General features: G+C 45.9%; 1 protein-coding gene across 1 annotated transcript in view; it reads right to left on the bottom strand.

Moving 5' to 3' along the window:
• The window catches only part of LOC119374699 (exportin-5), a 52,993-nt gene that overhangs the window by 2,815 nt on the left and 26,979 nt on the right, over positions 1–23,199 (bottom strand). Inside the window, exons 20-32 of the mRNA XM_049410977.1 lie at positions 23,011–23,110; positions 22,105–22,170; positions 21,914–22,032; positions 20,805–20,905; positions 19,766–19,859; positions 19,032–19,164; positions 18,173–18,274; positions 17,119–17,165; positions 16,213–16,304; positions 15,014–15,147; positions 11,550–11,654; positions 6,580–6,792; positions 4,941–5,039 (exon numbers count right to left, since the gene is read on the bottom strand). Coding sequence (XP_049266934.1) covers positions 4,941–5,039; positions 6,580–6,792; positions 11,550–11,654; positions 15,014–15,147; positions 16,213–16,304; positions 17,119–17,165; positions 18,173–18,274; positions 19,032–19,164; positions 19,766–19,859; positions 20,805–20,905; positions 21,914–22,032; positions 22,105–22,170; positions 23,011–23,110 — 1,405 coding nt within the window. The remainder of the gene's footprint in view (positions 1–4,940; positions 5,040–6,579; positions 6,793–11,549; positions 11,655–15,013; positions 15,148–16,212; positions 16,305–17,118; positions 17,166–18,172; positions 18,275–19,031; positions 19,165–19,765; positions 19,860–20,804; positions 20,906–21,913; positions 22,033–22,104; positions 22,171–23,010; positions 23,111–23,199) is intronic.

The raw sequence follows: 23,199 nt of genomic DNA, 5'->3' as shown, positions 1-23,199 counted from the left end.
AAGGCCAGCTAGAAATCGTTCCCTCTTCTCTCGACAAATGATGCCGTACACCCAAATAACCACACCATATATACAATTTCAAGGCCATTGGCGGATTTGAGCAGCGTGAGCTGCATAGTTACAGTGGCCGCCGCTAGAGGCCTCCACATGCCCGTACACCCGCTTGTGATCACACTGAAAGTAAGCCGCGTGTTCGAAGAAAAAAATGAGTAAGTGCTGAAGGTCATACCGCGTGTGTGACATAACTTCTTTCCCCAGGGCCATCCCTCCCTGCTTAGCTTCCAGCGTGCTCGTCGGGACGAGAGAAGAGAGAAAGCAATTACAGTGTACAACAAATCTCTGTAACTATGCCCGTACTTGACGGATTCTAAAAATTTTTGCGGTGGTCGATTCGTGAGGCAATAAACTCCTTTATAAAGCCATTCGATGGTTACTCGGAAAAGTGTTGCAGAGCCCCCTTAAAGGGGTACTCGATGCTGAGTTTACTCAGCCATAGAAATCTCCTGTATATGGTGACTGTTCTGGGCAGGTGTGAAGCTCAATAAATGCTGATAGGGTATTTTATTTGTACATTAAAGTCAATTTCACATGGCGTACCTATGACATCGACACTAGAGAGATGTCAGGCACAACTGACAATTCTGATGACTTCATGCACCAGTACGGCTAGTTGTGACGTCAAGTACCAAAACACACGAAATGGCCACTTATGCGTCACCGACAGAGGGACGCATCGAAGCGCCCATGGAATCGTCTCAAAATCATGTGTGAGCACGTGAGAAGAAGCTCATACTACCGTGTCGTAACGTCAGGGTACAGTAGCTAGCTTTTAAAAAACCTGTTGTAGCTAATGTTTCAGGGTGCACTCAATAGTGATGCAGAACTATCGATGGTACTATTGATACTATTGATAGCAGAGTCACTATCGAACTATCGATGGTAAAAAATACTATCGATAGCGCTATCGATAGTATAAAATCAACAGCGCAAACTCAATGCAGCATAAACTGGGTTCCCCGCGCGCGCGGTACACAATGGAGCCGGAGGAGCAGGCTGAAAGGCAAGAAAGTTGACATGCTTGTGTTCTTCACCAGATTGCTTCGCTGACACATGATCATAAAGTCAAACTGTTCAGCTGTAGCGGAAAGGAAGCCGTTACATGTGGTGGTACTGCGTGGCTTCAAATTTATATTGCATTTTATGATTCCAAAATACAAAAAATTATCAAGAACTAAGTTTGTTAATCATAAGGTGTAACTGGTTGCTTTTGAATAAGAATTTATTATGGACATATTCCGCCATTTTCACTGCGGATAAAATTTATTTCTCTCGCCGAAAATTCCTCATAAATTAAACGAAACTGATAGTAGGCTATCGCAAATATTTTGGCAATATGGCCAGCCAGCAACAGCATCATTATTCGCACCACTATGGATAGTTTGTCATGTGGTTGTGAGGGTGAAGAATGCTGCAGAAAGACTGGGAAATACGAAGCTCCTTATTTGGGTGAACATGTGCCCAGAAAATCAAAACTCAACATACAAGCGATATGCACTGCACACTGATAGCGGCGAGAACAGTCGCTGGCCGTCGAGTAATCCGATGATTGGTGGAACGCTTCGTCTTTAATACATGAATCATCGAATCTTCCAGCGTTATCGTTGGTTCTCGTGTAAGCTCTCGAATAAACTTTATTCGCGTCCAGTGCGTAATCTTAACAAAATGTTTTCAAATAATCGCGAAGCTTCTCAAACGGCGTGGTCTGCGTCAAACGCTTGGAGCAGTCTTTGTTGGTGAAACGCGAATACATCAAGACAAAGCAATGAACACGCGTGCCAGTAACATCGCTAGTAATATTACTGATGGTATTACCGACTGGACTATCGATAGTTTGTCGATACAGTCGAACACGGATATATCGAACTTACATATACCGAATTTTGTACTATATCGAACTCGTAAATTATCCCCTTGAAAATCCTTTGTAAAAGTATAGAAATTCGCACGTCTGTATCGAATGGTATTTTTACCCGCAATCGGAAATATCGAACGCCGTGCGAGCTGGAAGGCGCGCTTCGGCACTCGCTGAGCCCCGCAACCTTCGCGGCACCGCACCTCGCCCGACACCCGAAATGCTCGAAAAACGTGAGGGCGAGAGGGCTCGGACTGTACTCCTGCTGGGCGCGTTCTCCAAGTTGTGGAACAGCCTGTTTATTTCTTTTTTTCCTCTCTCTTTCTCCTACGCTCTCCGCGTGACCGTCGGCTCGGAGAGCAGGAACGAAAGAACCGGTGGCCTCCTCCTTTCGCCTTTTCTTTCTTTTTTTTGTTGCTGTTTTGTGAGTTTTGATCAGCCAACCACAGCCCGCCCCTTTCGAATTTGCTCAGCCAACTACAGCTCGTGCTTTTCGTACATCGCTGCTGCCCTCGCAGGTAGCCATCGCCGCCATCGTGACTGATCGCGAGCGCTTTGCTGGCAGAGTTCACTTCCGTGAGTTGTCGCATACCACTGCATTCCTCTTTTGCGTGCGTGCTCCCCTGCGAGCTCAAAAACATTGAGCTGAAGTTTCTGCTGGCCAACATGACAGCGAAGCTGCAACTGCTCGACCAGGGGATGATCAAGACCTTCAAGGTGGGCTGAAGGTTGACGTGCGCGGTGCCATTGAAACGGTGACTGGCGCCTCGCGAGACGTGAAGACGGACACAGTGGCCAACTGCTTCCGGAAGGCAGGCTTCGTGACGGCGGAACTTGTGGAAACCAGTGAAGACGGCGACGACAAGCGCATAGACGACGCATTTCATGAGTTGTCGTCCCTCATCCCGGCTGCTGTTCCACCTGAAGTGTACAGCTGTGCGAATAGCAAAATTTTGGGTGCGAAGCGAATTCGAATATTGAAGTGTGAGTGTGAATCGAATAGAATATTTTTCGAATATTTCTAGAATATTTTTCAAATACTTCGAAGCGAAATTGCGAAGGAAAAAGTTAGAGAGGATTCCTAAGCATATTCTTATGAGATAGAAACATGAAAGTGTTTCTTTTCGCTAGGTTGATGGAGCACTGGTGGGGTGGTGTTTCATAGTTGTCTTATCAAGAATGAGGCAATGTAGAGGCCGAATTCTATTTATGTAGTGTACATGATTTGATGCAACCAAAGTGTTGCCGACAACACCTTACACGTGATAGGCAAGGATGCCATTTCCTCAGCCTCTCTTCCTTTCTCAACTTCTGTGGAAGCCCAACTGATGTGGCGGACAAGGGTGTCCTCCCTTCAAGTCCGGAGTTCCAAATCTGCCTCGTAGACGTCGATATACAAGAACATCTAAAATTTTGGATGCTAAAAAGTTTCGACTCCCGGTTTTTCGGTCTTCCTGCCCAAATTTCAGGTCCAAAACAGCATTAATTGAGCCCCCACCTCTGCCACATCTTTCATCTCCATGCTGGAACCAGCGTTTTCTTGAGGTAGAATATTTGCGACCGTAACGGAGCTTGAAAGGCAGCTTTGCCACAATACCGAGGTGTGATCATGTGAAGCATATTGAAAATATAGGGACCATTTCCAATCGGCCGTTGCCTGTCTCTTGACAAAATTCGACCGTAACAGAGCTTAAAGGGCAGCTTTGCCGCAATACGAGAGTGTAATGAGGTGAAGCATATTGAAAATCTGAAGGCGTCACAAACGGGCTTTGACTATTTGTTTTTGGGAAGTTCGAATAGTTCGAATAGTAAAATTCCAGTGCGAATCGAATCGAATAGCAAACACTAGTAGAAAAATATTCGAAATTTCGAATATTCGCACACCCCTACTGAAGTGTTTGCGGATGGTTTTGAGGAAGCGGACTGCAATGTTCAGGCTGTTGCGAGCTCGCTGACAAGGACATTGTAGCTGCGGTCCCAGGGATGCAGGATGCTCAAGTGGCAACGAAGATCGTCTGGACGAGGCGGCGGCTACACGCGCGTACTCCGCCGCTGAAGTGGCGGCAGCGTTTGGCTCGATTGACCGTTTTTGCGACGACATGGAGTGAACCGGGCTGTCTCACCTGGACAGCCTCGATAAGATCGAGGCCAGCGTCTTCAACATCATTTTGAGGACGAAGAAGCAGGCCAAGATAAGAGATTTTTTTTCGTGCAAATAAAACATTCTGTTGCATCGTGTGTGTGGAATTAGTTGTCATTCTTGAATGTGCCGATTGTAGGTGATCGCCCGCCACTGGTAAGGTCACGAGGCCTGTATTTTTTATATCGAATTTTTCATATATCGAACTAATTCGCGATCCCCTTCGAGTTCGATTATCCATGTTCAACTGTAGTAGTACTATCAATAGTTTGTTTACGCTATCGAGAGTTTAAAAAAAACTATCGATACTATCGATAGTCAATTTATCGATAGTTCTGCATCACTAGCACTCACACTTATCAGTACTGAAAATTTTTGTGTCAGTAGCCCTTTAACAGTAGAAAAGTGAGAGGGAGAGAAGAGAGAACATGTAGTAAAGCACTAAGTTGGGTTAGTTGGTACAAAATCATCTTGAAATGGTCTTAACTGCTCAAGGGACATGGACAACAGAAGACGAGAGGACAGCAGATGCTGTCTGCTGGTCTTCTGTTATCTGTGCTTCTAGTAAAGTTAAAAACCATTTCAAGATGAGAGAGAAAATGCACAAGAGCAGCCAGAAGTTTGCAAGTCACATACATGTCTTTAGAAGAAATATACTAAAATCAAATCACGAGAAAAAGAATTGTTAGTGATAGATGAGTGCTTGCATTGCTTCAAACTATCATGAAATGTAGTCACGACCAGCCTTGCCAATTCAACAGCTTAGCTGGAACATTGGTTACTATTTAGTGACACGCCAGAACATCAGATGAAACTGCTAACATAAATGACCGACTAACGAGTGCGCATGCTGCGACGCAGCACTGACAGAAAAATGTGCACACTCACCCCTATGATGGGTGAGATTAGCCTTTTGAAGATCTCCTTCTTCTTTTTCTCCGGCAGGGCTTTCCCGTCGCCCGGGGGATGGAGCTGCGTCTCAAAGGCCTGCATATTGATGTTTCGAAAATTTGCCGATAGTAGCACAGTATTGGAGCCGGTCATGGTCGTTGGCTGCAAGTGGCGTAAGTTGTCTACAGTTTCTGCTTACTGCAAGTTTTACCAGTAAATGCAGCTTACACTGCAGTATTGCAAACGTTATTTGAAAAAACCCGTTTCATCTAAAAAGCTGGTCGCATCAGGCAGAGGTATTAGTGAACAATCCCCTAAAAGTACCGTAAAAATCGGAATATAGGTCGAATTTTTTTTTTCAAAAAATAGCCCTAAAAGTTGACCCCCGTTTTATATACCGGTCATTGGCAGAAAAACTTCGCAAGTCTGGCCACTATGGGCAACTGAAGTCAACCACCTCCATCGCAATCATCGGCATCGCTTTGTTTACCACCAGCCTTGTGCCGTGGGCGATCTCATTTTGCGGTTTTGTTGTTGCCTTGTGAATCTATTTGGGCTCCGAGGTGCTTTTTTTCTTGTTCTCGACCGGTGGCCGACAACAGTTCACCATAGCGTTCAAGAAAACAGTGATTGAGTTCGCGAAGGCACAAAGAAATCTGGTCTGAAGTGTGTGAAAGGCGTGTTGGAATGCTAGCGCACGTGAACTTGAGCGGGAGCCACGAGTCACAAACAATAACTGAAAGTTTATCTTTGCACGGGTGTTCTCGCTCTTCCAATCTCGCCGGATACTGTTACTTTGTTGCTTCCTGCAATGCCGGCAGCTCTGGTTACAGCGGCGCACGTATGGCTATGATCAGCGGGCAGATCCAGTGCACCACAGAAACATTCGCTATCGGCGGACGCTGAAGGATCACATCACAGCATGCAGCGATCAGAAGAAAACTGTTTCGGTGCCAGACCGCAGCATATTTAGAGGTGGAAACGAAGGTTGCACAGTTTAGCCGGGAGCTGTGCTCGCGTCGTGAATGCTGTCAAGACGGTTGTGATGTTTTATGAAGATAATGTTTGAGCCCATCTTTTGGCTTTCGTCCATGTGGAACTTACGTGTAAATAAATGGCATTTTCACTCTGCACCATTTGAAATGGCGTTTGTTACACGGTAAAGGCGTGTGCCTTCTGATACTCTGGCTATTCCATGTACTTCTTTTTTTCGATTTTCAGTACTTAGAAGTGGGGGGTTCGACATACTGTCCAGTCCAACCTATATTGCGGTTTTTACGGTAATACAGGAGACTCGTAAAACGAAACCTGACGGGACCAGGAAAATGTGTTCTGTTTAACGGGAGCTCCATTTACCGAGAGGTGAAGAGGGGTGCAGAATTCAAGTACGAAACCAATAATATTAGAGGCAGTTGCTCCATTCAAGCAGCAGTTCCATTTCAGAGATTTCCGTTTACTGAGAGTCTACTACTGTATGCATGAAGTGGTATGTGTATAAAATATGCTTAAGTCTTTGTCCTTTGGTACGTGGAGAGGCCTTAGTCTTTCAGTGAGCATTAGTGGCCTGATTATGGTGACAAAATGCTTCGTGCGAGTTTTGCTTGCACTACACTTGCCCAGTCTGGCGTTGTCTTACCTCCAGGGCCTCCGGAGTGCATCCGGGTATCTGGAGCAAGGTGGTGCAGAGGCCGGGAAAGAGGGGCCGCGCCGCCTGGTACACGGCCAGTCCAAGAGACACCAGCAGGGTCTGGTTGATGTCATGTTCACCCAACACCTGCAGCCCCATGAGCACGCACCGGAGGAGGTACGCCGCGCTGCCTTCATCTCGAACGAAACCGTTCTCAAACATCTGCGAAAGAAAAGCAGGCGACATTTTCTGACTACCCGCTAAGCCGCAAACAAAAGTTGATGGGAAAACCTGCTGCCTATGGTGACCATACCCACAGCCTCTGTATTACGTGTGCGATGCTCTGCCAGCTGAGCTGTAGCGGTGAAAACACTGAAGGACACCGACAAAGGTGAAAAAAATTCCCTGATGTTCCGGCTTCCACACGGGAGCTTTGTTCACAATGAAGGGCAAAACACGAAGGCAACGAGGTTATATGCAGTTGAGTACATGACGTAAGGTGCGGGCGCATATCGTATTAAGATTTCCATCGTTGTGATTCAAAGTGCGCACCATTGTCCGGATATGAAGCGACTCAAAATAAAAGCTGCTGGCTTAAATTTCTTTCGCACAAAATGGCGCAGGTGCTGTCCCAGTCTATCTGGTGACCTGTGTAGTCAGCATGTTCTGCAAGGGTGCTATATGTGACGTCACGCTCGTTGACATCGTTCCGATGCTCCTTGAGTTTTCTTTTGAAATTCCCACTCTCTCTAATGTACAGTACTCAAGGATTCAAATGCGACATCAAAATTATTAGTATAACGACATGTATGCACAATTGCTTTGAGATAACCCTGTCATGTCGCGACGAAGATAATGGTCTCTAAAGATAATGTTGACTCTGATCTATGCGTTCGAGTCAAAATTACGCCGATATGACCCAAACTGAAGACGGTACAAATGAAGACATGTGCATTCAGTGATGCTACCGAGGACTTCTGATTTGGAGCAATTTTTGGAGCAGCAAAATTTCCGTTTTGGAGCACTTTGGAACAGCAAAATTTTCATCTTGGAGCACTTTGGAGCAGATAATTTTGCATCTGGGAGCACTTTGGAGCAGCGAATTTTACATCCTGGAGTGCAATACAGAAGCATATTGTATAAACATTCAAGCACCTGAGTATTATTATGGGGCTCGTATGAAGGTTAGAAATATTTCGATTCATTGCAAATCTCATGAAAAAAAATCATCTCAGGAGCATAGGCGTGCGCACAAGGGGGGGGGGCAGGGGGGGCGCCCCCCCCCCTAATCACCTAAGAGGGGGGGGTGCGCAAAATCTGCCCCGTACATTGACCCTTGCGATAGCAGTTATATGGACACTCTCGGCGGATTTTTGCCGTCGCCGTTGCTGTAATTTTCCGTATAAAGTCCAAAATAATAACATCACCACGTGCATTCTAGCCGCGGGTAAAAGCTCGCGAGCGCTGGCGACGAACGCGGCTGAAGCGGAGATTAAACTAGTCGGCCTTCTGTCTCCGTCGCACGGACAGCCCATGAGATAACATCTTCCCACGTGCGGGCCTGCCGTCGATTGCTCATCAAACAGAGAGAAAACGCCCCGCCCGTCTTTCGTAAGGAGCATGAAGGTACGCCAGGGGAGCGGAAGGGGGGGGGGGGACCGCATCGTTCGAAGGGCGCAGTCGCTTGCGCGCGCGCTATCTCGAGGCATCAGGAGACGGCTCGTAAACTTGCTGTGCTCTCAACGCTTACTTCGCGTTTAGAGAACTCAGAGAAAGAAAACGCTTCGGTTCCTGGAGGGGCCATATTCCCTTAAACCAGCGTTTTGTTGAGTTACGCGAGATCGGATCCAAAAGAGTTAGCTGCTAGTCTTACTTCGTTTCACAATAGATTTTTTGGTATCTCATTCATTGCTTCGCTCTTAAGCGAAACTGAGTTTTTTTTACCGTTAGCTATTGACCCCCGAAAGCGAGGGGCGGACGTGTAACATGGCGTAGCCGCTTCACTGTGGGCCGTCAGCGACGGGCCCGCTACTGACAGCTGCGCATTTGCTGCTGCTCCGACCAGGATATATGATGTTACTAATGCGATGACATTTTTTAAAAAGCAAGCAAAAAATTCGAATTGGAACCCTAGCACGTGAGCTCGAAAGAGCAGGGCCTTTTAGGGGGTATTTACCGCAGAGTGATTACAAACTCGGACGTGCTGGCGGAAGGAATTACGAAAAAGCTGTTCTGGATGAAGATCCATGGATAAAGTATATCTGAGGAAAAGTGTCAACGCGTTTCCAGTTCGCGTGCCCTTCCATAAACGCGAAGCAAGGAAAATTCGATATTGTCCCATATATCTACTGCGAGCGATCCCAGATTTCATTCCGCGATGTCCAGAAACAGAAGTGACAGACATTTTAGCGGCACTCATGTACCGTATTTATTCGAAAATAGGTCGGGCACGAATATAGGTCGACCCCTACTTATAGCACTCTACGAGAAATAAAAAAAAATATTCGAAAATAGGTCGACCCATGTTTTTTTTTTTTTTTTTAGAAACAGGAAAATTGAAACATACCACACCTTTATTTACAATTAACTTAGCGCCCTAGTCGCTGCCGGGAGTGTCATGTTCGTCAGATGTGCAAGGAAGGTTGTCGGATTCTTCGCAGGCATCCTCGGCATCCCAAATGACGTCGACTTCGCTGCCATCGATTGCGTTGGAAATTTAGCACTTTTTAAAGCCAGTCACGATAATTTCCGCTGGCAAGTCTTTCCGCGCGTCCTTCACCCACGTCACAACTTCATTAGGCAGTTTTAGAATAGCGTACGCAAAGCTTTGCGTTGGCTTTTCGCGCAACTGCACATGCGTCGTACGCTAACCGCTTGGGGCCTCCCGTTAAGTGGCAAACGCTAACGCTAACTTAGCGTACGCTATTCTAAAACTGCCTATTGAGGGAAGCCCTCCTCGCGGCGTCCCATCGGTGTCATTGCAGCATCCTCCTTCAAGCCACTCTTTGTAACTCTTCGCCACCCGGTCCTTAATGTAGCCGGGACGTCATACCTAGCGGTATGACGACCAGGTCTGTTGGCCTTCTGCAGGGCCTCCTTGACGCCCGGAGCCTCAGTTCTTTTTCAAGAGTGTCATGCCTGCCAGTTGCTGGGCCGCGAAAAGCACGACGCTATCCATTGCACGCGAACTGTCGGTCCCGCTGCTTCCGCCAACCCCTAATCAACTTTTACGTCGAACTCACGCTGAGCGGCACAATTGCTGGAATTCTCGGCAAAAAGTATCACTTGACGCTTGAAGTCAGCTGTGTAGCTCTACCGACGTGACACTGTCGCAACCGCGCGTTTGCAAATGCGAATCGTCACGTCAGATCAAACAACAAAGAGTGAGGCCTTAGGCCAGTGCCAGTGCGGCTGCGCGTCGGCAGGCAGCACGGCTAGGGGGCTAGGGACTTCACGGCCTACCTAGGGAAATTACGGGTTCCAGCGCAAACATGGCGGAGCGGCTGCATTTCGCGGGGGCTTTGAAAAGGCGGTTGCACAAATAACTTTTTTTTTCTTAGTTACTTAGTCTGAAAAGGCGAACGGGTACGGTTTTTATACCAGATTTTATGGTATATAATGTGCGTATGTAGCAGGAACTGCTTGAAGAACAGCAGGCGCGGCAGTTGAACACCATAGGTGTGGTGCTTTTGGTCGCTTTGATCGCGAATATAGGTCGAGATTCTTTGGTCACGAATATAGGTCGATAGCTGATTATGGGCAACATTTTTGGGAAAAAAAGGTCGACCTATATTCGAATAAATACGGTAGTTATTACTGAACATTGCTTTCCTTACGTGCCGTGCGACGCTTGAAACGAGCTATCAGCAGCGTTTCTGGAAGAGACGGCGTCCGCCGATGAATCGCCGTCGCACTTTCTCGCTAGCGATAGGCCTAGACGTCACGAGCCTCTGCGGAGAGCGCGTTTTGCTGTCGAGCCGACTTGCAGAACAGAAGCTGCGTCGGCACCGTGCATGGCATCGTGGCTTACTCGGAACGCACGCGCGAGCGCTATTTATTCAGCTGAATAATTCTTGGCCCATGATTGCGACTTTATTGGCAGCCCCAAGATCGAGCTGCACATGTTCTGACGTGCCGGCGGTGCGATTGCCGGTGATAGACGCCCCCAAACCCGAGACTATGGCGCAGTTTGGCGCAAATTTCGTCGATATTATCAGGATGGCGCAGTAAATACAATTTGGCGCACTTTGGCGCAGTTGGCGCAGGAGTGGAATCACTGTGTGCATTACTTAGCTCTAAATTGTCCTATTTCAATCCGTGAGTACTGTACTTGTAGTCGCACTACACACAGGGACTAGAGGCGGACATTTCCACGTTCACTTTCTTGGGCATTTCTGTAGTGTCGTCCTAAGAGTCAGGACGACACTACTGAGCTTTGCCAACTGGCCAGCTGCTGGCCAGTAGCACTGGCCAGCAGCCAGTGCTACTTCCAGCCGTGGCCGCAAATGTGGAACATTATTTTTTTGTCATACGGGGTCACGCAGTACTTGATTCCTTTACAACCTCACAGTTCGCCAACAAGCCTTTGCACACTACCAAAAGGCATCGAATCTCATGGAGTTCAGGTCTTCGCTATGAAATGAACAAAAAAGGGAGAATGGATCAAGGGGCTGATCTTTTTATCCGAGGTGAAAAATGTGAAAACGAAAGACAAGGAAAGATACACACGCAGGGCGCCCTTCCAACAATGTTTATTCTAGAAAAAGAACAGGTGCTACTTATACAGACAGTACTGTCACATTTCACAAGTGTGCAGTCACATTAAGAATCTACACTTGTCTGTTGTCGTCTTTGCGCCTTTCACCTCGAATCATGCTCAACCAACCCGCCCAGTAGTCTACCCTAACAAACTTCATATTTTTTTTGTTACACATGACCACATGAAACCAAGTGATAATGAAGACAAGAAAGAGACTCACAAGTTTCACCAAGGGCATGCTCAATTGCAAGGCCTTGAATGAGGCAGCGGTGTCGGACCAGTGCAATGCGTTGAACACCGCCATCACAACGGGTGAGCACAGTTCCTGCGAGCGGTGACACAGAGAGGAAGAAAAACAGAATTCAAGATTGCTGACGTGGCAAATTGGGCCAATTTCATGACAAGTTATCTCAACTTTTTTTTTTCTTTCAGCTCTAAACACGAGACAAATGGCTTGAAAGGGACGACAAGTCCATGAATTCCTTGTCCTTTCAAGTTCCTTGCCCAGTGTTTGGTGCCCAAGGAAAAACACAAACACAGATCACGACCGCATAAACCATGATAAGTTGTTCCCAATGTTATCATTCCTAGACGACACCTAAAGTTACTACAGTAGAACCCCGCTGATACGTTTTTGAAGGGACCGTAGGAAATAAACGTAAGAGACGGGAAACGTAAGAGCCGAAAAACAGGAAAAACGGCAAAATATTTAGTGGTACAGAATTTTATTTCAATTCTTACGAGCAGCACGAAAATTGGCGCGCTCAGCCGCGATCTAGTCGATGGATAGAAACGCGGAGCTTAGGACGGCCTCATCCACAGAAATGTAATCAACGTATGTGATTTTTTTAACACCAACAGCTGTAGGCATGAAAGAACTAAGCACACGCAATCACGACCGGCGCGGCGAGTCCGACCGCGAACTGCACGCACGACCACGCGAGCTCCAACCAGCTCGAACTCCTCCCGTTCTCCGACAAATAACGATGATGATGAGTCTACGCCAACGCGATGGCAGAAGTGAATGCCAATCTCGAAGGCCTTGCTTTCGCAAGCAATTACGTCATACACGCCATGTTTGTGCAATACAAATCTCAGAGGCTATGCTATTGTCAATAGTAAATGCCAATCTCGAAGGCCTTGCTTTCGCGAGCAGTGACGTCATAGACGCCATCTTTGCAATTTGAATCTCGAAGGCCATGCTTTTGTTTGCATCAATTGAAAGAATCTGTTGCTTGCGCCTCTCATGCGGCTAATATTACGGTCAAACGAGGCCAAACTGCATGAAAATGCACCATGGCCGCTCTCTTTGGTAGTCACTCGGTCGGCTCCGGGCGCACTTCGCGACGTATCATACGGGAACGGTCCGACAGTTACGACGTAACAGCGGGGTTCCCAATACATTGTATCCTATGGGAGCTATGCCGGGACTGGCGGAAAACGACGTAACAGCCGGGAAAACGCAGCAGTGAGGAACGTAACAGCGGGGTTCTACTGTATACTGTTTTTGCAAGACACTCATTCAGAAAATAACTGGTAGTAGTAGGTCAGCTCACTAGCCCAGGAAGGCCTGGTCAGAGGAGCTCCTAATTTATTCATTCATAAAAATTTTAAGGTACATTTTGTAAGGATGAAGTCTGACTACACAGAAATCTGAAAGTTCCAGTTGTGACAATAAACAATGGCAAATAACGACAACAACAAGAGCAGCAAACAACATTAAAAACACAAAGCGATTAGAACTTGTGCTGCGAAAACAACGAATACCATAGCAAGGACATAACACAGGCGTTTGTACCATGCAATCACTTATCCGGTTTGCATCCAGACTTTCTACACTGAAGCCTGCTGTACGCAGTACAACAGTTCCATGTTCCTGCGTTTTCCTTGCTATGAAAAAAAAAAAAATAGAAAAAAAAATGCCCCCACCTCCCCGAAGGGAATCGTGACGAAATGCGAATGCATTTCTTGCGCCGAGAGTACACGGCGCAGTAATTTTAATGGCGTAAATTAATGACGACACGAGGATTTGTACCGTAACCATTTATTTACACATTCATCAGCACCTGTGTGTGTTGTCATTGTACCTGACGACCATAATCTCAGCCTTGTGGTCGCCGTTGGCGTTTCACAGCGGCGTCTCGAGCACACATTTCGAGAGGCGCCCAGCCAGCGGACGGGAGAGTGGGGCGCAGGGAGGAGAGAGAGCGAACGGCGAGAGAAGGAGCGGCGAAGCACTGCACCCAATGCCACCTAGAAGAGCGGTGCGGAGCCGGCGCGCGCTCGCGCAAACCGCGGTGAGGAGGCGGAGCGCGCGCAGTCACGTGGGGTGTGACGTCGCTGCGCCGTTGCTACAGACGCTCCTCTCCGCTCCTCGCGCCGTTGCTATGGGACGGCGGATTCAGGGTCGCTTATAAAGTGCATTCGCACTTAAAAAAATCGCAGCATTTCCACGGAGTGAATGATGATGAGTGGGCGAAGCTGCGGAGGTTCATCGGTAAACCGTGAATCTTCCGTGAATTCTGCCCAGTACATCATCACTGACGTGAGATAGGGCGCGTTTATACTAAAGGTTCGATGAGTTATGACGACTTGCAGCTCACTTTAATTTTACATGTACGCTGTGAATTTTCATTTTTTAGAAAACCATTGCGTTAGAAAACATCTGGCGTCTTTCGTTAAGCAGCTGGCGTCTTTTCCTCTTGCTTTAGAAACATCTGGCGGTTCTTCCGTTTTGCTTTTACAAAACATCTGGCGTCTTTCGTTGGTTTATTTCATCAATCAACAGCGTTTTGAACAAAATTGTTATTGATTAATCACGCACAGGAGAAATCTCACCAGGCACTACCTTGGAGGTAAAGAATGGCTGCTAGTGGGAATGAGAGACAGAAGAAGTCGGCTTTTAGCTACCGCTGCGAATTTTTTATTGTTCAACAACGCACAGGAAAAATCTCCCACCGGCACCACCTTGGAGGTCAAAGCGTAAGACTGGTTACGGACTACGACTACGATTACGAGGGACGAACGGGTGCTGCCTTAAGGAGCTTCGCCCCTAAAAGAGCCGAGTGAAATTACTCCGAAAGCAATACAAATTTTATCTACACAGCATGGAAACTCTTAATTAAAATTGACAAGATTCCTGAAGTTGATAACACAAACATTTTAGTATGGTAATGTCCTCATTACTTAGTGAATCTGATGATGCATGTTAAAAGAAAGATGGCTCGTTGCAGGGGCGTAGGCAGAAATTTTTTTCGGGGGGGGGGGGGGGGGGGGCACCTCCTTGATTTGTAGTGGGGGCCGGGCAGGCAGATGTGGTCAAGTGTCATTTTGGGCTTAGTATGCAATAGCAAAAAAAAAATTTCGAGGGGGGGGGGCACGGGCCCGGTGTGCCCCCCCTGGCTACGCCACTGGCTTGTTGCCTACGAGCCTGGGCAGCACTGCTGTAACACCAATGAGAAACAGGGCTGTTAGCATTCACAAACCATCAATTACGTAAGGGCCCTTACTGAGAAGCTGCCGTTTGGCACCTCACTTCCATGACAGTGATCATTGTGACAAAGAAACAAAACAAAGAAACAAACAAACACCGCACCGACAACCAATCGCGGACTGTGCTTGCATTAGCGAAGCTGTGCGGATACAAGCACTGACTAAAAGGGGCAAATATCAAGAAAGCCGCACCTCAGTCTTGAGAACGGTCGCTCCGAATGCAGAGATCGTTGCCGCGCTCGAATCCACCTGCTTCCCTTCCTGGTCTTCATTCATGCTGTTGAGGCTGGCATCCGGCTGGCCTCGCTTGGTCAGCAGGATGGCCGCTGCAGAGGTCGATATTGTAATAACTGCTGGGATTTTATGTCCCTAAACCACTATATGATTATGAGGGACGCCGTAGTGGAGGGGTCCGGAAATTTCGACCACCTGGGGTTCTTTCACCTGCACCTAAATCTAAGTACATGGGTATCTAGCCTTCGCCTCCATTGAAATGCGGCTGCTGCAGTTGGGATTTGATCTCGTGACTTTCGGGTTAGCAGTCGAGCTCCATAACCACTAAACCACCAGGGCGAGTGCTGCGAAGGTACATGCGGCGTAGATTTACTGCTTACTTTATGAGAGAAAGAAATCTAGTCCATTACGTCTCGTGAAATCTTAACCTTGTTCAATTACTAATCACTAATGGCCAAAGTTTGCCGACATAAGGTACTATTTGCCAATTGGCTGCTGATCAACACATCGCCAACATTACGTCTGGTACTCTTTACCGAATATATGCAGTGAAGATTTACGCAAAATGTCAACTATCCAACCAAACGACTCACCATCGGCCAATGCTTTTTCAAGTTTGGCTGTTCGCTAACTGGTCACTAATCTAGTACCAATCCTCAACTCTTAATCTTAGCCAATAAATCCCTAACCAGCAAAGTTGGCAAGCTTTGGCTATTTGCTAATTAGTCCCTGATCTGTCCCTAATACTAGTACATCACTTCCTCTTATCAATGATATCCCAGGAGGATGACACGTAATGAGTCAGGATGAAGTGCTCTGTTATATCTTATTTTCCATCTTTCTTGCATAATCTTGTGCAGTGCGGTACTTGTATAGCGCGAATTGACTTGTCTGCAGCTAGCCGGCTTTGGCTATTAATAGACGCGCAAGAAACCATAGCTAAAGTGACCGACATATTGCAGGAGACGGCACGGCGCGTGATTGCTTGCCCTAATTTGCTCTGCCAACGCAAGCCTATACTTTTGGATGTGCAAAAATGTTACAGAAGCCGGGTGAATATATGATTCTAAAAGGTTTACTCCGACTTAACACAACAATTATCTGTGTATGCAAACAATTACCTCTGGATGTGCAAACATGACACCGCCTTCGCTCACCTAAAACGTCAAGGTATTCCCGCGACAGCAGACGGTTCAGCTGGTCGTCCAGCAGTTCCTGCTCCTCGGTCATTTCTGTCTCGTAGTCAACACTGACGAGTAGGCAGAAAAAGAATGAAGATTAAGAAATTAATGAGAGCATATGCTTTCAGGAATCTATAGGAAAAAACATGTTTTTATTTAAGCTTTCACATAATGATTACAAGTTCACACATGAATTTAAGATACGCTTCCTTATGACGGCTTTGGCCTCTCGTTAATCAGTGATGATAAACAAGAGGCCAAACACAATCATTAACAAAAATTAATAAAAGGATTAACTATGCTACCAGATGCAGATACTATTTTACTTATTTTTCAATATGGTATATGGAAATTTATAAGCCAGCGACAACTTACAGTGTTTCTTCATACAGGACAGTGGTTAATTTGAAGACAGAAACTTGCTGTTACCAGGTGACTGAACAAGAAATGTCACTAAAGATAATGTTTTCATAAGAGACGTAACAAATACAGGTTAGGCAATCATAATGTTGCCTGTAGCTACGTCCCTTGTTTGAGCACTGTTGATGTTTTCCTTCATGACAAGTTCAACACCAAATAAAGCACCAAATAAGGCACCTAATTTTTATCTCTTTAATGTATTCGAAGGAAGGATGTTGCAAAAACCACATGACAAATAACACATGATTGGCAAACACCAATTGTGTAAATATTAATATAAAGACGTGCTTTACATCTGAGGACGTCTTGTTGTGCCCCCATTTACCTAAAATGCATTGAGCGACAAAATACTTCTTTACAGCTGCAAGTTGTGTCTGTTTTGAAAGGTACATTCACAGTATGATCCGCTAAATCAGCACTGAAAACAGATTGATAAAGAAAAAAAAAGGGTGAAGCTCTTACCAGTTGGCATATTTGAGCCTGAACTTCTCCCACTTGGCATTGAGCTTCTGCAAGACAGCCAAAGACAAAGACAAAGCCGTTTCATCTTGTACCGCGTAGCACGCCTACTTAACTAACATAGTAAACCTCAGAAGCAGTCTTTTGCTATTCTACTGCAAACAAGGTAAAAATGGCATGAAGGGCACACATTACACATACTACACACAATCCTTAGAACTTACTGTGCATGTAGCGTCTACCACGGCATTGCATGAGTCTATCACAGCATTGCACATGTAAGAATGCACGTTTCACATAATGCACATGAGCAGTAGTTCTGTGGATGCACTCTTTGTGAAACTTGGTGTTCTTAATTATTAGGCATAGGCGAATAGTAAACTTGAGGCTAGAAGAGAATTTGAAGCAAATAGTGATTTGGTCAAATAATTTCAAACCAAATAGTTCAAACAGTATGTATTACATATTATTGAGAAAAATAAGCATTTTCGTCATGACCCAACTAAGTTGCACAATATTTTTAAGAATTGGAACTAGGCATAAGTGAACGTCACTTTTTTGGTTCAAACTGAAGTGCAAGCAACCTTGAATAGTAGCAAGATGTGTATAGCAATAGGGCGCAAGTTATAGCTGCTACAATACGATGGTTTCACAGCATAGCACCCCCACGCTGCAGTGGAACCACCTTTACAGGCGGTTATAAGAGGTCCAATATGCATGTATTCGTTCATTTCGAATACTTCGAAATTTCGAGTAATGTGTTGAAGCGAATTCGAACACTGTAATATTCGTTCAAATATTCGAAATACCCGAATATTCGCCCGTCCCTATTATTTATGCAATGCCGTTACAGATGCTGCGCACGAAGCACTAAAACTCGCTAATGTCTGCCCCATTTTCTCACTGTCAGCAGTCTTGGCACCAGCAAGCCTGGCTGACCATCATTTCAAACAACTATTGCTGTTTCTCGTAAGTTTTCAGTATATTCAAAGAAGCAATTGCAGATTACCTCAGGCAAATGTTTGCCTCAAGCAGTAAAAGGTGACCCTGTGCTCACCTGAAACACAAACGGAAGGACGGGCTTGAGCAGTGGCAACACTACCGTGGGCTGAAGCTCGGCTGGGCAACGCTGCACGAAGGGCCTCAGAAAGACGCGTGCGTTGACGGTTAAGGAAGGTATGTCCACCAACCGGGGCAGTTTAGGCTTCTTAGTTATGCCATTGTAAATGAAAGGTTTCAAATAGGAGCACTAATACATGAGAAGATATTGAGAAAGACGGAGCACTAACTTCCAACTGTCCCTATTTGTAAAAACAGTGACTAGTACACATTTCAACGATGGCACTTCAACATGTAACTATAGGTTGCCTTTCTCGCACTGTTTTTTTTTTCTTGTTTTATTCTCACTTACTTGAGCTCTTCAAAAAGTCTACCGACGAGGACATCCACCTTGAGAGCAGGCCTGGATGTAATCTCACCTCTAACATATGGCACAGCGTTAAGTATTTTTTATGCTGTTGTGTTCCTTGTGAACATTATTTTTTACACTAAGTTTCTGGGATTCTTCTATACGTGACCATCCCTTTACAACTGTTCATCTAGATCCACATGACAGTCTAGACAACTGTGTGTCTAGATCTATGCAACAGGCCAGATTGCTGCATGCCAAGATCAGATAGTGATGTCGCTGAGCTTCGGCAAATAGCGCTACTAGCAACATCGCTGACATCACCATATGCAGAACTGTTTGGCAGAATTGAGTTTTGGCGCCCATACATGAAACTAAGAACATCGATTGAATCCAGCCTGAATCACAAGGGCACCTAGCGTAAGCATAAGGCCTACACAGAATTGAATATACAGCACATGAAGGCTGTAAAGCACAACGGTGTTGTCATGCAGGTAAGGATATGCAGGATGGGTCGTAGCCTGTAGTCTGGAAGCTGCTCGAGGCCCGCCAACACTCCGTTGACGAGCATGTCGGACAAACCCGGCGTATGGTAGTACTCGGGACCCAGCGACTGACCCGCATTGCCGAGAATCTGCAAGCTGCGAGGTTTGCCCGCAAGAAATGGCGTGGCGGGGAAAATAAAGAAAGGGGACTTCAATTTGTCACAAGAACGTAAATTTTCTGAGTGCACTGTATATTTCACACAAGCAATTTCAATTTAAACCTCTCAGCATTGCAATGCATGAGTTGTATTCTTCAGTAAATTCCTGCAGTGCCCTTTCTGAATGCCCGGTCAAAACATTCTCGACAAAAACGTGACCCCACCTCGTACGTTTCTTCAATAATATATGTGATCAAAAGGTTGTTGAACAAGGAATGTCACTGATAGTAGTGAAAATAGTTTAAAATGGAATTTCACTAATACTACATGACGTAGTATCTTATGGTTGCCCATGCGACCAGTGAGAGTAGTCTCTCCCTAGACTTACTAGCATTGTCAGCTATGCATGAAAGATGGTACGGAATTGAAGTAAAAGAATTCTCAAGTAACAAGACCCTTGGAATAAAGTCCCTTAAAAGCAAGAACAAAGGTGGCAGTAGTAACCAAAGTCATGCTATGTTCGCTCGCACATCAAAAAACGTTAAGCTAAAACCAATGCGTGTGTGATGCGTCCATCTCCCGTAAGGGCGCCGCCGTACCAATAGTCTTGAAATGTGCACATGAAGCTCTTTGCACGGTCAATGGGCTGCTTCGATCCCAAGCTCTCTGATGCCTCTCCGTCGGCTCGAACACCTGAAACACATGGCAAGAGCGCAATACAACAGTCAGCGCAGGGAATCTCTTCCGGTTTTGGAGGTCTGCCATAAGACAAAAGCTGATTTGAGGGTGTAAGCTACTTATGCAGTCTGTTTCTACGTTGTTCGCGTGTTCTTTCCAAAACCACTTGTACGATCTATTTGGAAGATTCAGTTTAATGAAAAGCTAGTGAAAGTTGTACGTTGAAAGTCAAAGCAGGACGATAAGGGTGGTTTGCAATCTCCTGCAGTGCCTGGGTGTCTCCTGGGTATGTGTGCTGGAGCCGACGTTTCGACAAGTGGACTTGTCTTCTTCAAGGCTGCAACTACTTTCCTTAGCGCTTGTGTGTACATGTTTTGTACCCTCTTCTCCAATCCAAACAAAGGAGGTGGAGAGGGCAACTGCGAAAGTGGGGGTGGGGGAGAATAATAATACCGTATTTACTCGAATCTAGGCCGGCCCCCGAAATTCGCAAGGCCAGGAAAAAAAAAAAACTTAATCATTGTACTCGAATCTAAGCCTACCCCCCCCCCCCCTTTCGCACATCCCGTTTTTTCGAAAAAAAAAAAAACATTGGCTTAGATTCGAGTAAATATGGTAATAGTATCCGGTGTTTAACGTCCCAAAACCACAATATGACTATGAGAGACACCGTAATGGAGGGCTCCGGAAATTTCGACCACCTGGGGTTCTTTAACGTACACCTAAATCTAAGAACACGGGCCTCAAATATTTTCGTCTCCATCGAAAATGCAGCCACGGCGGCTGAGATTCGATCCCGCGACCTTCGGGTCATAGGCGGGAGAGAAGGAGAGGCTGCTTTGATGAACTGGGCGAGTCAAAAGGAAAGAGGCACCTTTTTCCTTTTGACTCACCCAATTCGTTTTACCCCAAGCTAGACCACATAGACCAAACCGCTGCAATTCTATGCTTCAAACTCACCAAGGATGCTATTCTTCTCACTGTCGTGTATATCGAGGGCTGGTACAAACGCTGGATGCACCCTGGCACGCATCTCCGGGCTCCAAAAGTGGTTGTAAGTCCTGGAAATTTTGAGATCATCTTGTATACTTAGATAGGAGATGCAATACACACTGACGACTGGTTCCAGTGTGACAGCTTACACTGATGGCGTAGTTATTGTTTAATGAAGTGTAGTGCTTGCAAGATAAACAAAAACAACCCGAATGAATTACAAGAAAAGCTATCTTTCCCCTGCTGATGAGATTCGATGGCACGAAAAGCCAACAAGTGGCTACTTTACATGACTCGAAGAGTTTATGATGTGCCATCTACGGCTATTTCGATTTGGTTTGCAACTTTTAAATGCACATTTGGTAGTATGTACAAGTACTTAGCAGAAGGAATGGATAGAAGAAGGGAGGTTATCCAGTTCTTAGACTGGCTTGCAACCATGTGCTGGGAAAGAATAGTGTCTCCTTCTATGTATAATCTTTTGCTGCATATCATCTTTCCTTCGGTATCCGACGAGTGAAAGCTGAGGCAGCTAGGATGACTCTCCTAGCTGCCTCAGAGGTGAGGATGTGCTTTGTCACGTTTGTGGTGTTGCACGTTTGGTGTCTTTCCACATGTAATATTCTCAGCAGTGCTTTGTTTATTGCCATAACGCTAGCATGTCTAACAAACGTGCATACAGGATTATAGTGTACAACCGGAAGGCAGCGGTATGTTAGCTGAAAAAATGCGGGAAGTATGCACTAAGTTGCGCAAAGCTGGTTGATCCTCAGCTCGTCGAGCACAGGAATCACAATGCTGGTGGCAATTGGATCAAGCGTGCTTGGCCGAAGAAGCAGCAGCCAAGAGACGGCGACGAGCGGATCCGGAATATGCGCAAAGCTTGCCACTCTGAATGTGTTGAAATCGCTGTCCCTCAGCCACGGTGTAAGAAACTGTGGCGGTTGCTATGGCGACGGCTCAGCTATTTTTTAGCATAGGCGGCGGCTGCTCTGGCAACGGCGCAGCAGGGGTTTTTTTTGTTAACGGACGTCTTACTGCGAGCTTTAACAGCTTCACTGTTAAAAAAAACTCACCTTAGCAACTGAGCCATGATTGGGAGCAGGGACACCACGTAAGGCGTTGCTGCGTTCCGGCAATATGCGGAATGATAAGTCTGACTGCCCTCGCAGTAGAAGCCCCCTCTCTTGGCCACCTACAAAGAGACAAACGACAGAGCTTTGTATACGCAGCGGGCAATTGTGGAAATCTTGAGCAGCACGCTTACCTCAATGTCGTCAGGCCACTTGCATCGCTTGATGAGAGCCATGAAGATATTGACGCAGTGTAGAAGCTGAAAGGCATCATGACAATGATGTGCAGAGGTTTAATACACAACACAAGTGGGACAAACGAAAGATGCGTTTGTCAGGGACGATTTTTAAGAGCAAGTGATGCGAATGTGAGATGTAAATAAGAAAAGACGACCCAACGATATCTTGTTCTGTCCTGCCTTAGCACTGTTTTCTCGCTATGTACCGGCTAGCTTAGTTAGTTGCATCAATGCAGAACATATACATTTGCTTATTCTTACAAGACCTCATATAACGCACAAATGGTGGATTCTCATAAAAGGTGGGCAGAATAACACAAGATGTCAACAAAGATGAGAAAGTTGAATAAAAGAAATAAGATGCTACAAGTGCAAAACACACATGTTACAAGAATGAAGATTAAATATAGCAGGCTTAGGATTTCTAAAGGCAGCCATAGTAAAAGCAAATAAATTGACAAGCAAACTGAGAAGAATTAACATGAAAGTGAACTGGAAAAGACATACAGCATATGCAAAACACACATTCTGGAAATGGTAATAAAGCACATGGCATTACCATTCAACAAAAAACTAAACAAAAAAAAAAAAAGAACGCACTAGGAACTCAATACAAAATGGATGTCCATACAGTATCTATAAATGAGTGTATGAAGTGTGACCGGAGTCTACATAAGTATGCACCCTAACAAATTAGATTGTTGCATCCATGCAGCCAGTTCCTAAAAAGGGCAATGACCCCACTGTTTTTGAACACAAAGAGACTTGTCCTAAAGTGGCAAGTTGTGTTCTCCTGCACTGGTTTCCTCGCGGTATAAAAATCTCCGGTATTCCAGACGCCTTCGAATACAAAGTGCTTACCTGGGAGCGATTGTATCCACTACTGTCATCGGCCGTGGCCTCCACTGGTGCTTCGGTGAGACCAATAAATGACATGAACGCTTCGGGTGATGACGCCACCCTGCAGAGGAGGATGCTCATGAGTCTACTCGGAAACCTACTCAGAGCATTTCATCAGTGCCCCTGCATTGGATAATGTGCAGTCCACCA

This window comes from Rhipicephalus sanguineus, chromosome 11, assembly GCF_013339695.2.
Source record: "Rhipicephalus sanguineus isolate Rsan-2018 chromosome 11, BIME_Rsan_1.4, whole genome shotgun sequence".
In the NCBI taxonomy this organism is placed as follows: Eukaryota; Metazoa; Arthropoda; class Arachnida; order Ixodida; family Ixodidae; genus Rhipicephalus; species Rhipicephalus sanguineus.
The sequence above is the reverse complement of the archived record's forward strand: the minus strand, read 5'-3'. Positions and strand labels throughout refer to the sequence as shown.